Source organism: Capricornis sumatraensis, chromosome 8 (genome assembly GCF_032405125.1).
Source record: "Capricornis sumatraensis isolate serow.1 chromosome 8, serow.2, whole genome shotgun sequence".
Lineage (NCBI taxonomy): Eukaryota > Metazoa > Chordata > Mammalia > Artiodactyla > Bovidae > Capricornis > Capricornis sumatraensis.
In genome coordinates this window covers 23,201,818-23,217,089 of record NC_091076.1, presented here as the reverse complement: position 1 = coordinate 23,217,089, position 15,272 = coordinate 23,201,818, and the positions used below count along the sequence as shown (strand labels likewise).

At 35.8% G+C, this 15,272-nt stretch overlaps 2 protein-coding genes across 2 annotated transcripts; both read left to right on the top strand.

Moving 5' to 3' along the window:
* The first annotated feature begins 2,629 nt into the window (after nucleotides 1-2,629).
* Nucleotides 2,630-3,570, top strand: LOC138084737 (olfactory receptor 8G1-like). Its single transcript, XM_068979108.1, is given in 2 exon segments — nucleotides 2,630-3,080; nucleotides 3,083-3,570. Coding segments are annotated over 2 exon segments (939 nt in total).
* A 5,488-nt stretch (nucleotides 3,571-9,058) lies between these two features.
* On the top strand, nucleotides 9,059-10,045 carry LOC138082997 (olfactory receptor 8G1-like). The gene is given in 1 exon segment (XM_068976536.1): nucleotides 9,059-10,045. A coding segment is annotated over 1 exon segment (951 nt). The 5' UTR covers nucleotides 9,059-9,094.
* The last annotated feature ends 5,227 nt before the right edge of the window (nucleotides 10,046-15,272 follow it).

Sequence of the window (15,272 nt, the reverse complement as noted above, 5' to 3'; positions counted from 1 at the left end):
TCCTGACTTGAGTGTGCAATTTACCTTAATTCAATCATTTCTAAGTATGTTTCCAATTTTCCTGGTTTAGAACAAAAAGTGAAAATACAATACATAAGAACAGAGGAAACATGAAGCATAAGTGCCTAACAAAATGTTTTATATATGCAGCTTAGCACTAGAATCATTAATAGTGAGCACCTAAAAGATCAAAAAGTGTCAATATTCTGAATTCTCACCCCATAACTTTAAATCCAATAACATATAGATTTGACTTGAATTAATATGTGTATTTTGTATTTACATGTAAAATGGATTAAATACATTTTTGCAAGGATAAATGATTTACCTCATCATATTAAAAATTGTTTCCATTTTAACATTAAGATAACTTGTCAGAATGTTGCCCAATCCTCTAAAACCTTTTACTCACAGAGTGGACTAGGAACAACTAGAACTGGCCAGGAGCTTGTATGAGATGCAGAATCTGAGAAGGATCTGATGCTTGTTGAGGATTTTATTTTGAAAAAATCTCCAGGTGATCCTGTGAAGAAATCTTGGTCACTAATTGTTGAGTTCAGGATTGACAGAGAATTCCTCTTAAGGAAAAAGATAGACAACTGGGGACATGTCAACTGCAGCTGCTTCTTTCTCAAGAGCTTGTCTTCTGAGAAACGGAAATCCTTGGAGAGTATTTGACTCCATGTTTTTTATTGCCTGGCTTATATGAAATCCATGACACACCTTCATAGCACAGTGATCACAACCGCTCAAGGGAGAACTGAGAAAGGTACAAGGTGTTTGCTACCTTGAAGCTGAAGAAACACACACTGAAGACTTAAAATTAGAGATGCTGACCTGTGATGTAGACCAGCTTCAAAAGGGGCTGTGCCAGCCCTCTCAACACTAAAGACAGCAGAAAGCTGGGTACCTATCATTCCTGACACCAATACAGAGCTATCTTCTGAGTCAAAGGAAGAATGTTGCAAACAAAATTTGGTATTGAGATTTCCAGCAAGAAGAAAGGTGAGTGTATTCATCTCACGTTTGTGGCTTGAGACTATTAAGTCTGGAAATAATACCATGAAAATTCAGGCAAATAGTCTTCATACATTCTTGTATGGAATTATTTATAAAATCCCATTTATATCCCCTTATGTCCTAAACACTATGCAATTTACTTGTTATACAGAGGAGAATAAGTATGATTCTGTGTATCAACTGACTTACAATATATCTCAAGTCTAAAAATATGCTGTTTAGAAATGACGGTTTTCTGAATGTAAAGTGGGAAAGTTAAATCAATTACAAGGTGTTGGAGAATGTTTTCATGATAATTTCTAACTTAAGTAAGATTGAAAAGAAAAGAGAACATATTTACCACACAACAGAGACAAAGAGAGATGATAGGATTATTTCATGTGGGAAAAAAAAAAAAAAAGACAGACAGCTGCTGCCTGCTTCTCCTTTAGCCTTCAATCTTTTCCAGCATCAGGCTCTTTTCCAATGAGTCAGCTCTTCACATCAGGTGGCAAAAGTATTGGAGCTTCAGCTTCAGCAACAATCCTGTCCAATGAATATTCAGGGTTGATTTTTATGGCACAAATAGAAAATGGTAATACTGACATGGCATCAAAGGGTAGATGGATGAGGCAGTTTGTGGTTGATGATAAATTGAAAGACTCTGAATGTCACACTTTAAATCCAATCTATAGATACCATCAATATATGTTGCTGTATATGTTTATATATGCGCATACATATATGTATATATGTGGATATGCATATGATTATGTATGTACATACTATACTATGACTCACTCATCTATTCATCAGTGATGGACATAAATTTGAATTGTTTCCAATTTGTATTGTTATGCATAAAGCTGCCATGCATGTTTTTATTATTATAAACATGGCTAAAAGCTTTAATAGAAGCAAAATCAATACAATATGGTAATATAATTAACCTCCAATTAAAATAAATAAATTTACATTTAAAAAAATAAAATATATTTATTATATTTGAAAATGAGGCTTTATAAATATTGAATTTATTTTTTATTGAGATTTCTTTTTTAATTTATTTATTTTAATTGGAGGCTAATTACAACATTGTATTGGTTTTGCCATACATCAACATGAATCAGCCACGAGTGTACCCATGTTCCCCATCCTAAACCCCCCTCCCTCCTTCCTCCCTGTACCATCACTCTGGGTCATCCCAGTGCACTAGCCCCAAGCATCCTGTATCCTGCATTGAACCCGGACTGGTGATTCATTTCTTATATGATATTATACATGTTTCAATGCCACTCTCCCAAATCATCCCACCCTCTCCTTATCCCATAGAGTCCAAAAGACTGTTCAATACATCTGTGTCTCTTTTGCTGTCTCGCATACAGGGTTATCGTTACCATCTTTCTAAATTCCATATATATGCATTAGTATACTGTATTGGTGTTCTTCTTTCTGGCTTTAGATGCACTTTCATTCCATAAATAGACCCACAGTTAAGTGATTATATAGGTGGATAGGATGCCAAAAATGTGAATCATTTATATGGAGCACTCTACTCCAAATTTAAAAGAATGGAATGAATTCCCTCCGATGACAGTGTTTTACTCTTTCCCCTCCAGAGACTATGCAGATGGAAATGGCAGCAGAAAATCACTCCTCAGTGACTGAGTTCATCCTTGCTGGGCTCACAGAACAGCCACGACTCCAGCTGCCCCTTTTCCTCCTCTTCCTAGGAATCTATGTGGTTACGGTGGTGGGGAACGTGGGCATGATCATACTGATTGGGCTCAGTTCTCGCCTGCACACTCCCATGTACTATTTCCTAAGCAGTTTGTCCTTCATTGACCTCTGTCAGTCCACTGTCATTACCCCCAAAATGCTGGTGAACTTTGTGACAGAGAAGAACATCATCTCCTATCCTGAATGCATGACCCAGCTCTTTTTCTTTCTTGTTTTTATAATTGCAGAATGTTACCTGTTGGCTGCAATGGCATATGACCGCTATGTTGCCATCTGTAGCCCCTTGCTGTATAATTCCATCATGTCACATCAGGCCTGTTTCTCCCTCATTTCGGGAGTGTATATGATGGATTGGTATGTGCATTCTCTCACACAGGCTGCATGCTTAGAGTTCATTTCTGCAAATTAGATGTGATCAACCATTATTTCTGTGATCTTCTGCCTCTCCTAAAGCTCTCCTGCTCTAGCACCTATGTCAACGAAATACTGGTTCTATGCTTTGGTGCACTTAACATCTTTGTCCCCATCCTGACCATCCTCAGCTCCTACATCTTCATCATCTCCAGCATCCTCCACATTCGTTCCATGGAGGGCAGGTCCAAAGCCTTCAGCACATGCAGCTCCCACATCTCAGCTGTCACTATTTTCTATGGATCTGAAGCATTCATGTACCTACAGCCATCATCTGTGAGTTCCATGGACCAAGGGAAAGTGTCCTCTGTGTTTTATACTATTGTTGTGCCATTGCTGAATCCCCTAATCTATAGCCTCAGGAATAAAGATGTCAATGTTGCCCTGAAGAAAATTCTTGAGAGAAGAATATTTTTATGACCAGACATAACATGAGCATGATATTTTAGATCTAGTCATTGCCTATTACATTGAATGGATATATGATTCTCTTACTTCAAAATCCTTACCAGAGCTTAAAATCTGAGTTAAGAACAAAGTTTCATGCTTTGTTACATTGCTCGAACCAGTATGCCTCCTACTATGCCATTTATTGTTTTTGGTGTGTACTTGCATGCTTACTGTCCAAAATATATATCTACTGTAATGTTCGTAAAGGTTACCCCCATGCTTGTATTTTACTTCCATATCTTCAGGACCTAAAATAGTTCTTGACACTAGAAACACTTTGATAACTTCCTTATTTCCTTTTTAAAAACATTTATGTGAAGCTGTATATATTTCATACTGTCTTTGTCCTTTACTTTCTCTAATTAGCTACATATGACTTTATTTTTTTTTCAGTTCTCAGTATTTTTATTTATTTATTTATTTTTCTTTTACTTTATTTTACTTTACAATACTGTATTGGTTTTGCCATACATCAACATGAATCCACCAAGTTAAAATCAATTAAATTTATATTTGATGAGTTCTTCAAAGACCTGCAATAAAACTGATGACATCATAAATTATTTCTATACAAAAACTTCGAAGCATGAATGTAAGTAGCTTCTGTATCAAGCCCCACTGCAGGTAAGATAACTTGTGAACAGCTGATTTCTTAAGTCATTAAATAAAGTTGAAAAGCCAATATCCTTGAAACAAAACTCTTGGTTTTCAAGCATGCAGTCTACATGTGTTAAAAAATAGTATGTATGGTTGGTATCTGATGGGTCAACATAACAAATCTGGAGATACATTGGTATCTGGAACTCAAATACTCCAGTCTAGATTATCATGGTTTTCTATACCCAAGCAGAAGAACTTCACCTATATTGATATTGAGAAAATTCTTAATATGTAGAATTTTACCACATGTAAATTATAGTTCAATAAATTTGTTTTTAAGATAAAGAGAAAATACAATGCAGTTTGCTATATTGCTGCAATCAGAGTTGTGGATCTTCCTAGGTTGTCACCTTGAACCAGAACATGATTTTTAATTATTCTATGCATTAAGCAAACAACATCTAGTAAACTTTTTCACATTAAGTGACATATTTCTATATTATTCCTCAATATTTCTTTTTTTATAGAGTTAGATAAAGTCATTAACTTATTCTACTTGTTAGGAACTTTTCATGGGATTATGACAGTAACCAGCTGAAACCTTCCTGCAGCCTACATGTTAAAATATTTCAAGCACTACTGCTTTATAAATACATCATGGCATCTGAATACAGTTAATATATGTCAATGAGAAAAAAATTGTTCAAATATTGCACACAAATTTATTTTTATTTTTTTAATCTCTTTTGTGAAATCATTTTAGAGTGTTCAACGCAGGTCTTAAAATTTTCCTAAAATTTTGAGTTCTTATATAGCTTGACATGAAATTCACCAGAGTTCTAATAAGATCTATCCCAGCCTTTCTTCCAACCTATAATCTAACAAAAATGATAAATTACAATGATATGACACTATTAAACACTAGAGAGTCAACGGGAGAAGAGGGAATTGCTAATTGTAACTCTTCCCAAGAGTTGATATGTGTGGGATATGATCCTAATGGGAGATCATTAGCATTATCTGTTCCTCATCTGACTCTTAGCATCAATACTCAGATTATAAGTCACCATTCACATCAACCAACATTTGCATGGGGCCATCAACTTCAACAGAAGCTAGGACCAGTGACTCACAATTATTACAACAGTCTTCTAGGTTATGACCCTACAACAACAAGAAGTTCTGCAAGGTTAGTACTCAGAACTATCCACCTGCATCACCAGAACCATTTTCCCTACAGAGAAATAGAGGAGAAGAATACACAGCACTGGTGTTTTGGAGACAAAGAGAGATGTATCTGCATCCCAGTCCAGGACTTTAGAAAGTTGAATCTTCTGTTCTAGGTCCCTCAGATGAAAAGATGTGAGTAGCTATTTTTCTGTCTCTATCACTCCTCACTCTAATATCCACACTCCCTGAGGAACAAAGTTTCCCTTATCATCTCTCTGTGTCCGCTGGATAAAAGTATGGCCAGTATTTCTTTGTTTACTCATTTCAACTCAGGTAGTGTGAGAGCTTTGTTCACTTGTGTTGCAGTCTATGTTAGCTTATCACTACACTCCTTTCAACAATTTTATTAAAAATCATATTTACTGATACTTGTATATAAGGCATTGTGCCAAACACTGTATTAACAGTCTAGTATAGAAGAAAAGCTGATAAGTAACTCATAATAATTGATACAGAATTAAGCACGTACTAAATGTAAACATGAGAAAGGTATCCTCAGCACACAGAAAATGATCTTATAACTGGCGTTTCCATTATTAAAGCCTTTAACTCAAGGACTCTAACTATTGAATATATTTCATCAGATACACTGGGAATGTGTGAGAGAAGATAAAGAAATATAATGAGTCATAAAAGAAATTCTATCAAATGCTGTTTTGTATAATACTTAAAACATGTGACACCTGGTGAGACATAAAAATAATAATTTTTGCTGTTGGGTGAAATAAATCATGGAATGACAGAAATTTATTCAAACTTCATTTGGATACCTTATAAAATATTAATATTTAGGAAGTTTATTTTTAGTAAAAACTTCAAATTTCATGATCATTGTATGTATTTAGGTAGAAAGGAGGAACAAGAAAATGTCTTAAGAAAAAAAAAAAAATTCCAGCCATCATCAGTTCAGTTCAGTTCAGTTCAGTGGCTCAGTTGTATCCAACTACTTGTGACCCCATGGACTGCAGCACACAAGGCCTCGCAGTCCATCACCAACTCCCAGAGTTTACCTAAACTCATGTCCATTGAATCATTGATGCCATCTAACCATCTTATCCTCCGTTATCCCCTTCTTCTCCTGCCCTCAATCCTTCCCACCATCAGGGTCTTTTCAAAAGAGTCAGTTCTTCACATCAGGTGGCCAACTATTGGAGTTTCAGATTCAACATCAGACCTTCCAATGAATAATCAGGACTGGTTTCCATTAGGGTGGACTTGCTGGATCTCCTTGAAGTTCAAGGGACTCTCAAGAGTCTTTTCCAACACCACAGTTCAAAAGCATCAATTCTTCAGCACTCAGCTTTCTTTATAGTCCAACTCTCACATCCATACATGACTGCTGGAAAAACCATAGCTTTGACCAGACCAACCTTTGTTGGCAAAGTAATGTCTCTGCTTTTTAATATGCTGTCTAGGTTGGTCATATCTTTTCTTCCAAGGAGCAAGTGTCTCTTAATTTCATGGCTGCAGTCACCATCTGCAATGATTTTGGAGCCCAAAAAAATAGAATCTGTAACTCTTTCCACTGTTTCCCCATCTATTTGCCATGAAGTGATGGGATCAGATGCCATGACCTTAGTTTTCTCAATGTTGAGTTTTAAACCAGATATTTCACTCTCCTCTTTCACTTTCATCAAGAGGCTCTTTAGTTCTTCTTCGCTTTCTATCATAAGGGTGGTGTCATCTGCATATCTGAGGTTATTGATATTTCTCCCAGAAATCTTGATTCCAGCTTGTGCTTCATTCAGCCCAGCGATTCTCATGATGTACTATGCATATAAGTTAAATAACCCAGAGTGATAATATGCAGCCAGCCATTATAGCAGAAATGAAAATGCCACTGAACCAAAAGATATAATGGAACAAACTCAATAGATCAAAATTAAAATAGCATTGACAGTATTAAGGTCTTTCCAAAGGTATGTACCATGCTAAGCATCTCATAGGAATCATTTATCAGAATTTACATGGAAGGTAGATTTTATTATTTCTGTTTTTCGGAGTGTTGGAGAGTAAACATGTTATCTCAAGACCACACAGCAAGAATGGTGTTTAGCTGAGGATTCAATCTCCTACTGTCCACAATATTCAGGTTCCATTAGAATGAAGATAATAGAATTACGTTAAATCCAACTACTCATTAGGTGTGTCCTTAAAGAATACGTGCTATGCACATGGTTTCTCAGTCTGAGCTCAAATTTTATGATTGTCAGCTTGGGGTGTGTCTGATGATAGGGATATTTGTCTTTGCTGTAAAACCAAATATTTCTTTCCATAATTTGAAGCAGTTAATTTTACTCAATCTCTTGAACATATAAAATAAGTTCAGTACCTCTCACTGCCATATAATGAACGTTGAGATAACTGCCCAGTGTCACAAGAATTTTTCCTTTGCTGGAAAAAAATATCTTCGATTGTTTTAGCCATCTTAAAATACCATATTTATAGATCAAATTTATGAAACTGTGCAGCTTCTCCTTTATCACACACAGTATTTTACTTCAAACTGAACACAATAGTCCAAATATTGCTTGACTGTTAAGAATATGAATTTCTATTTTCTAGTACCTACTCATTTCCTTTGCAAATCTAGACCAAAGGTACACTGGTCTTTAAAAAAACATATCACTGTTGACTAGTATTGAATTGACACTAAAATTACTTATTTTATTTTGCATGTACTTTACTCATCCACATCTCTACCATCTTTGAATTCTTTTGAGAACATGTACAAAATACATGATTATATTTTTAAAATATTGGCATACCTAACACTTAAGCGTTTCTGTATAGATCAATCTCAGTACAGTGATGCCCTGGTCATAGTGGTAGAGTACATGGCTTGTATTTGGGCCATTATATTCTCACCCCTAAGATTATCCTATTTAGAATAAGAAGAATGAATGGTTCCTGGGGTGGGAAAATCTGTTGAGGTATAAACATGATGTCTGCCAAGCAGTTGCATTTCTGCCCTCTGGAGTCAAAATCCAGGGAGAAGGAAGCTGAGCCATTAAAGCATTGATCTCAGGTGAAATGATACTGGTCATCAGATATTTTCAGTTGAGATGTTACTAAAGAATATAACCTCAACTAATATAATTACTTTTCAAAGACTTATGAATCCTTTCTTTATTAATTATAGAAAGCATACACTAAAAAAAAAAAGAAAAGAAAGCATACACTATATTACTTATTATAAATGAAAGGAAAGTTCTATGCCACTTGACATTGATGATATTAATATATAAACATAAAAATTTGGAGGAAAGATGAATACTCAGAAATAATATTAGAAATATTTCTTTTGACTGGCTTTAAAAATTTATAAATTGTTTCTCTTAAACTTTATGAAATATCTTAATTATAAAGAGCTTGAAGTTTATAATTTCTATTCTAAATCAACCAGAATGATTGTTTATCCTACAGTAGCAGGATATACTGGAGAATTCCCTTCATTATGTGTGTCCTCTGATGATGGATAAAGAATGATCTCTGCAGAATTATTCTCTGCCTCTCACACCCACAAACACACACACACACATACATATATGCATAAGCCTCTATCTCTGTCATACACACACATACACAAACACACAAAAACACACACACACACACATGTGCACTCATTTTTCTGTTTTCAAACTTAGAACCTGCAGAGAAGAAAATGGACCCTGGAAATCACTCATCAGTGACTGAATTCGTCCTTGCTGGCCTCACAGAACAGCCACGACTCCAGCTGCCCCTTTTCCTCCTCCTCCTAGGAATCTATGTGGTCACGGTGGTGGGGAACCTGGGCATGATCATATTGATTGGGCTCAGTTCTTGCCTGCACACTCCCATGTACTATTTCCTAAGCAGCTTGTCTTTCATTGACCTCTGTCAGTCCACTGTCATTACCCCCAGAATGCTGGTGAACTTTATGACAGAGAAGAGCATCATCTCCTACCCTGAATGCATAACTCAGCTTTACTTCTTCCTTCTTTTTGCTATCTCTGAGTGTTACATGTTGGCTGCAATGGCATATGATCGCTATGTTGCCATCTGTATCCCCTTGCTGTATAATATTATCATGTCACATCAGGCCTGTTTCTCCCTCATTTCGGGAGTGTATATGATGGGATTGATATGTGCCTTCGCCCACACAGGCTGCACGCTTAGAGTTCATTTCTGCAAATTAGATGTGATCAACCATTATTTCTGTGATCTTCTGTCCCTCCTAAAGCTTTCCTGCTCTAGCACCTATGTCAATGAATTACTGGTTCTATGTTTTAGCGCACTTAACATCTTTGCCCCCAGCCTGATCATTGTCAGCTCCTACGTCTTCATTATTTCCAGCGTCCTCCGCATTCCTTCAGTGAAGGGCAGATCTAAAGCCTTCAGCACATGCAGCTCCCACATCTCAGCTGTTGCTATTTTCTATGGGTCTGCAGCATTCATGTATCTGCAGCCATCATCAGTCAGTTCCATGGATGAAGGGAAAGTGTCCTCTGTGTTTTACACTATTGTTGTACCCATGCTGAACCCCCTGATTTATAGTCTACGGAACAGGGATGTCAATGTTGCCCTGAAGAAAATGCTAGAGAGAAGAATATTCTTCTGATCAGAATTAATATGAGAATGAAGTTTTAGTCTAATTAACTACCTGTTTTATTGTGCAACTTAATATTTAATTTTAACCCACATGTTAATATATATTTATTAATATATATCCATACATTTAGTGGCATTCTATTGACATTATTTCATGTGATGCCATTTGTCTCTGAGTTTTTCTCTCATAAACATCACTGAGGTACAGATTAAAAGAAATAGGATGATCTGGATACATGGGCCCACTTAAAGCCATCAACACCGTTCCTCCCTCTATTCTTGTCTACAATTGATAAAAACCTTCTGTCAATGAAATATCTTCTTGCAGTTATCACTAATGTTCTTTCTTCTGTCCAAAAAAGAAAAGAAAAGAAAAGAAAACAGCGAAACTGCTATCAGTATAATGATTGTAATCTCTAACTTTTGCACATCTAATCTGGAAAAGTACCTTTCCCAAACCCTAACTTGTGAATATCTGATTTCTCAAGTCATTAAGTTGCATTGACAACCAACCTTGGGCCTGGAAAAAATTTCTAGATATGATCCCAAAATCATAACTCATCAAAATTAAAATATTTTGCTTTTCAAAGACAGTGTTAAGAAAATAAAAGATGGTTTTAGATAAGTGTATACACTTTTATTTTTACATCTAATATATATGTAGATAGATGGATAAACAGTAATTTCCAGGTTTCATGTTTTGCTTTCTTAAGTGGCACTTTTTTATGATAAATGAAAATCACATGACCTACTATAATTCATTATCCAGTTTAGTGTATCATGCATTCTCTTTAAGTCTTTTTACAATATCCTTTTTTGCTAATGTTAGATGATACTTAAAGAATCCTAGAGTTTACCTTGTTTCTGATGTGTGACTGGACTCTAGAAAACAAGTGTGAATCTATTACATAATTCTGGCACTATACCAGAAGCCACATTAGCCACAATTCCTAGAATGAACACTACATCTTCCTTTCCAGACTCGGATAACTCTTCCATATGTATAACCTTTCATGTTTACAAATCATAAGAAAAAAGTACTCTTCCCTTCTGAGTTACATTCAATTCAACATTTTTGAGGTATCAGGAGTTCAAAGAATCATGCTTGACTTTTTCCTCTTTGGTTTTCTTGACCAATTTCTACCACCCACCCATGCACTTATAAAAGAAGTAATATGTGAATACTTACTTTATATACTGGGCATGTCAGGCTTACCATTACCAAGACAATGGGTTGCTAATCTAGGCAACTCAGGGTTACAATTGAAGATACTGTCACTGGGTGTGTGTGTGTGCGCATGCACGCTTGCTCAGTTGCTCAGTCATGTCTAACTCTTTGAGGCCCCATGGACAGTAGCCTACCAAGCTCCTGTGCCCATGGAATTTTTCAGGTAAGAATACTGAAGTGGGGTGCCATTTCTTACTCCAGGGGATCTTCCAGATCTAGAGATCCAATTCACATCTCCTGTGGCTCCTGCATTGGTGAACTCCCAAAAGAGGAGCATCAAATTTATCATTCCATTTGACTTAATAATAGCTTCAATTGCTTTTTCACAAGCAGTTTTTTACGTTGATGAGAGAGAACTGAATTACAAGCGGATTTTGAAGGTCATTTTAACACATGAAGGAAGTTAATTTGTATAAATTGTTTGTGAAAATTTATTTCTTGATGCTGGATTTAGGGTATTTAAATTCTCATATTCATAATTCACAAATCATGGATTCAATCAAGTCTATTAGAATGTGAGAACCAGACACATTCGTTTCTGTACTTTCTTTGTTACCTGTATTCAAAACTACTGGAAAGTGGCTTCAGAGATTTAATCAGAACCAGATGAAAGTTAATATTCGGACACATGGACTGAAATGCATTGATGAGCAGGTCTTTTTCCTTCAGCTTTCTCATATTCTAAGAAGGGTTTTTTAGGTCAGTCATACCCATCCTTAAATATTTTGTTATATAATATAACTTCTGTGATCTTCAAAACATGTAAGAAAATATAAAGAAGATCTATACAAAATGTACTCTGTATAGATCTAGAAGACAGATCTATAGACTCTTAAAAATAACTTGATTGTTGCCTAGTTGGTATGTCAAAATAATCTGATTTATAATATATGCTACACTGTTACATTGGCACACTAAGGCAAGTTATTATGAACCAATGGTGTCTCAGGAATTGTTGGAAATGTTGTATAACATTTGAGATGTTATAGTTTTGAAATACAGAAAACTGGCTTAAAAAGGCAGATGCAAGTGTTTGCCCCTGCAGCCTCTTTTGTTAATGAAATTAGACATTTATTATTATAAATGAGTTTCTACAATGACAAAATGAGAGACATTTAGGGAAGATAATATTATAATAATTAATAAAGTTTTGTACTTAAATATTTGTGAAAGTTTCCTTTTCTGAATTGTGCAAGAGACACTACACTCAACTGTTCTCATGATGTTGGTTAGAATCATAAGAAACTATCATCACTTATGATGATTTAGCCGTATCAGCCTATCTTCTTTTTGCTTTTCAGGAATGCTTGAAGTCTATAAACCAAGGGAAGAACTATGGCATTAGTTGGTATTAATTCTGCAGTTGCTCAGAGTTTCAGCTTTTACCCTGAAGAGGATGACATACAAATCTATAGCATCATTCACAATACGTAGAGTGAACCCTAGATCTTCTTTTCCAAACTTGGATATTTCTTTCATATGTATAACTTTTCACATGTATGAATCATATGAAAAAGTATCCTTCCCTTCTGTTTCACATTCAATTCATCAGTCTTTTAACCCTACTTGACTTTTTCCTCTTCTGATTTTCTTGACCAATTTCTACCACCCACCCATGCACTTACAAAACAAATAATATGAGAATACATACTTTAAATAAATGCTTTTGTGAATTCATTTGAATCAGTTCTGATGAGATGGATGAAACTGGAGCCGATTATACAGAGTGAAGTAAGCCAGAAAGAAAAACACCAATACAGTATACTAACACATATATATGGAATTTAGAAAGATGGCAATGACGACCCTGTATGCAAGACAGGAAAAAAGACACAGCTGTGTATAACGGACTTTTGGACTCAGAGAGAGAGGGAGAGGGCGGGATGATTTGGGAGAATGGCATTCTATCATGTATACTATCATGTAAGAATTGAATCGCCAGTCTATGTCTGACGCAGGATACAGCATGCTTGGGGCTGGTGCATGGGGATCACCCACAGAGATGTTATGGGGAGGGAGGTGGGAGGGGGTTTCATGTTTGGGAACACATGTAAGAATTAAAGATTTTAAAATTTAATAAAAAAAAAAGAAAAAAAAATAAATAAATGCTTTTGTGTTCATGTAAATGGACAAACTTGCAAAAGTAAAAATCAACACCCAATTAGAGAGGTAGAAGTTATTTCTCTGAGTGAGACTATTTCAGGCCAGTTCAATGGGGGAAATATCTGCAAAACTTGAAGAATATTGAAACTCATAAATAGAAGTGAAGTAAAGAGACAGGCTGATATTTCTTGATGTAAATTTTCATTGATGCTGCACCATAATCTGAGATATCCCCTTAGGGATTGTCCTCAAGAAATGAAATTTCTCTGTAGCTATGAAAGTGAAAGTGAAGTCACTCAGTCGTGCCTGACTCTTTGTGACCTCATGGACTGTAGCCTACCAGGCTCTTCTGTCCATGGGCTTTTCCAGGCAAGAGTACTGGAGTGGGTTGCCATTTCCTTCTCTAGGAGATCTCCCCAACCCAGGGATTGAACCCAGGTCTCTCACATTGTAGGCAGGTGTTTTACCATCTGAGGCACCAGGGAAGAACTAATGTAGCTGTGGGACCTATTGAAACATAATATGTTGTTGAGAGACTCACCTCCCTCTCTGGAGCTACAATCTAGTACCATAAATTTTTCAGTGAATAATAAATGGACAGTTAATGGTTGTGGGGATGCCTGGAAGACTTCTCCAAATCTTAAGAATGAATCTATAAGTGGTTTTTCAGTCATAAAAGGACAATTGGCATCTGTATTGTCTTTTTTTTTTTTTTTTGAGGAAAGAACACTAAACTTGGAATCAGAAGATCTGAGTATGACTTGCTCTTCACTTTTTAGTTTCAGAAAAGTTTCTAACTATCTGAATGTCAGTGTTCTTTTTTAGAAATTGGGATTCATTATCACTGTTTCACAAGGATTTTGTGAGAATTAAGAGATAATAAAATTACATTATAAAAATAAGCAATATAAACTTATTTTCATTTAAAATTATCATTATTTTGAATGAATGTTAGAAAGGCAGAATTAGTAACTCAGCTCAGTCATGAGTAGCTTGCTCAGTTGTGTCTGACTCTCTGCAACCCCGTGGACTGTATAGTCCATGGAATTCTCCAGGCCAGAATACTGGAGTGCATAGCCGCTCCCTTCTCCAGGGCATCTTCCAAAACCAGGGATTGAACCCAGGTCTCCCACATTGCAGGCGGATTCTTTACCAGCTGAGCCACAAGGGAAGCCCAAGAATACTGGAATGGGTAGCCTATCTCTTCTCCAGGGGATCTTCCCAACCCAGGAATCGAACTGGGGTCTCCTGCATTGCAGGTAGATTCTTTACCAACTGAGCTATCAGGGAAGCCCAATAACTCAGCAGATGTTCCTACTGTACTTTCTGGGAGATCTGACTCTACCATCTAACAGATGTAGGAACTTGGGCAATTTTCTTAACTCTTTGTACCTCAGTTTCCTAATGTAAACAGGAATTAACCCTACCTACCTCAGAGAATTGTGGTAAGGACTAAAGGTGTTAATGTACATGAAGCATTCAGCAGTGCCTGGACATTTTTCTATTAACGTAACTTCAGTTTTGTCTCTTTTTAAATTAATCAATTTTTATACTTTAAAAAAATTGGAGTATAATTACTTTACAAGCATGTTGTGTTAGTTTCTACAATATAACAACATGAATCAACTATATATATATATATATATATATATATATATATATATATATATATATACACACACACACACACAACAGATTCTTACCTCCTTTAAAAAAAAAAAACTACAGACCAAACACAAAAGCATCCCAAAGAGTTTCTGCCATTTTAAGGGGCTCTTACTCAGTGGTATTCTGGCCTTCCCCATGGCACATGTCTATCTTTTATTAAGATACATTAAGAATGGTATTAAGTTGTTATTGTAACTTTTATACCTATATTCATAATTCTCATTGTTATAGAGATAGATAGATATATCATATT